The sequence below is a fragment of the Ostrea edulis genome, chromosome 6 (assembly GCF_947568905.1).
Source record: "Ostrea edulis chromosome 6, xbOstEdul1.1, whole genome shotgun sequence".
Taxonomy (NCBI): Eukaryota; Metazoa; Mollusca; class Bivalvia; order Ostreida; family Ostreidae; genus Ostrea; species Ostrea edulis.
The window spans coordinates 78,084,196-78,086,336 of NC_079169.1; the positions used below are offsets into that span (position 1 = coordinate 78,084,196).

Genomic DNA, 2,141 nt, shown 5'->3' on the forward strand with positions numbered 1-2,141 from the left:
TGTTTGTCGGTATGTTGATCGCTTTGTTGTTTTAGAAAAAGATTATACTTCGTCCGATAAATATCGAGAGAATCCTGAACCTTTTCATTGTCAGATTGGTCATAAAAGATAGTTACTTTCATAGGTTTTAAGGGGTTTTCACTATCAATGCACCAACTGTTTGACTGGTGATTGACAAATGCCCCTGTGAAATTCATTTAAAGATTGATAGTTTTGAAATCAAACGTCAGGGTTTCTGCTTTGCATATCCTTATAGTCTACATTATAGTTAACAAACGCCATGGATAGCTTGGTCATGACTAGATGATCTTTTAAATTACTGATTTTTTGTTAGTACGTGAATATTCACATGCATGAGACTCTCTACTACATGTATGATTACCAAAGGTTATCGTCGTCCACTTGATAGCTATGTACTTGTGTGGAGTATGAATGTTACGGGTTCCTTACACGCTGTTGTTACATATGTAAATCGATTAAAATTTAGACATCCGGACGCAGAAGATTTTGTGAAGTTGAGGAAGGAGGAAGTTGCTGGATTGTAAAGATATTTTTTCCACATAATCTATCTGGTAGTTATGCTGGGAAAAAGTGTTTTGGTGCTTTGGGTTTTACTGTTTGACATAGTAGATCTAAATTCTAACAAATGCCCAGTGGGAAAGTGAGTATATATACAACATGCATGTATGTACCCTTAACACAGAATTAAATGCGATTTTCATTTTTCAAAACTTCAAGATTTCTCTTCCATTCACCTCTTGGATTGTAGATTTTAATACTAGATATGTGTCTTTTGATTGACATTGTTTGTTGTTTAATCGTGTTCTTCTGGGAATCATATTAATTTTCGTTTTCAGCAATTTACCATATCCGAATCAGCAATGGTACGGACTACCAAATATTGTTTTGAACTTAATCACTCCATATCATTATCTTCCCACCATTTTATTCCATAATCACATTGTTTTGGAAGTTTTCCCTCTAAATTTATCTGATTTCTGTAATTTTCAAAAATAATTCTATTTTCATCCTGACCCGACCATGGTACAAACTCTCTACACCATCATCAGTAAACACGCTTTACAACGAAACCACCATTTTTATCATTTAGTACAACAGTGTATCACTCTTGTTACCAATGTAGATTATTGATACTTGTCGTTTTTTTCGTGTTATTTGTTTATGTAATACTTTTCAGTGCATTATATATATATATATATATATATATATATATATATATATATATATATATATATATATATATATATATCCAAAATTGAAATAGAGTCTCAGTAATCGGATACTAATATTTAAAAAATATGAAAAGAAAACACAGAAATCCTCCGTAAAGCTTTAGCGCTTTCATTACATCTTCAGAAGCTTTACAAAAATGTATACATAGCAGTATCATAGTAACAGTGATTATGACGTCAAAGTAAGCGGAACGTTAAATGTCTATATTGTGACGTCATGGATAATGTACAACAATGATCTGGAAAAAGTACGGGAAAATCATAGGCAATTATAAAAGACTATTAAGTTTTGGCTTTAGAATACCAATAAAATGTTTTTCTTTTTCCCGTCTCTGAATAGCACTGGCACATCTGAGTTTATAAAATGGGAAAATGTTAAATCATTTTTTACCACACGTTTCCAGGTGTGCACTTAACTGGATTTGTCTGTAATGAAAGCGCTAAAGCTTTACGGAGGATTTCTGTGTTTTCTTTTCATATTTTTTAAATATATAGCTTGAAAATACGGATGTATATTTAATTGCTGTTATAAAATTTAGAAATTCATTTCAAAATTAAGGATTATCTCCCTCATGCATAGCTCTTATCCTTGGACGAATTTGGGTCCACTTTTTTGGCACGCTGTTTTGGCTATATTTAGCTCTGAAACTTCATAGTTATTTCGGATTTCAAACATTTCGGTTGAGCATCACTGAAGAGACATTATTTGTCGAAATGCGCATCTGGTGCATCAAAATTGGTACCGTATAAGTTTTACACACACACACACACACACACACACACACACACACACACACACACACACACACACACACACACACACACACACACATATATATATATATAAGCACTAAAACTCCAACAACACCCGATACCTCAAAGTGTCGG

General features: G+C 32.9%; 1 protein-coding gene across 4 annotated transcripts in view; it reads left to right on the forward strand.

Moving 5' to 3' along the window:
* The first annotated feature begins 478 nt into the window (after window positions 1-478).
* LOC125667356 (multiple epidermal growth factor-like domains protein 11) overlaps window positions 479-2,141 on the forward strand; it is a 19,156-nt gene continuing 17,493 nt past the window's right edge. For 2 of the 4 annotated variants that reach the window (XM_056140871.1, XM_056140872.1), the window contains exon 1: window positions 485-661. In XM_056140871.1, the coding sequence (XP_055996846.1) occupies window positions 579-661 (83 nt within the window). In that variant the 5' untranslated portion in view covers window positions 485-578. Of the gene's footprint in view, window positions 662-2,141 lie in introns of all 4 variants that reach the window. The other 2 variants (XM_056140874.1, XM_056140873.1) reach the window with 2 other exon arrangements.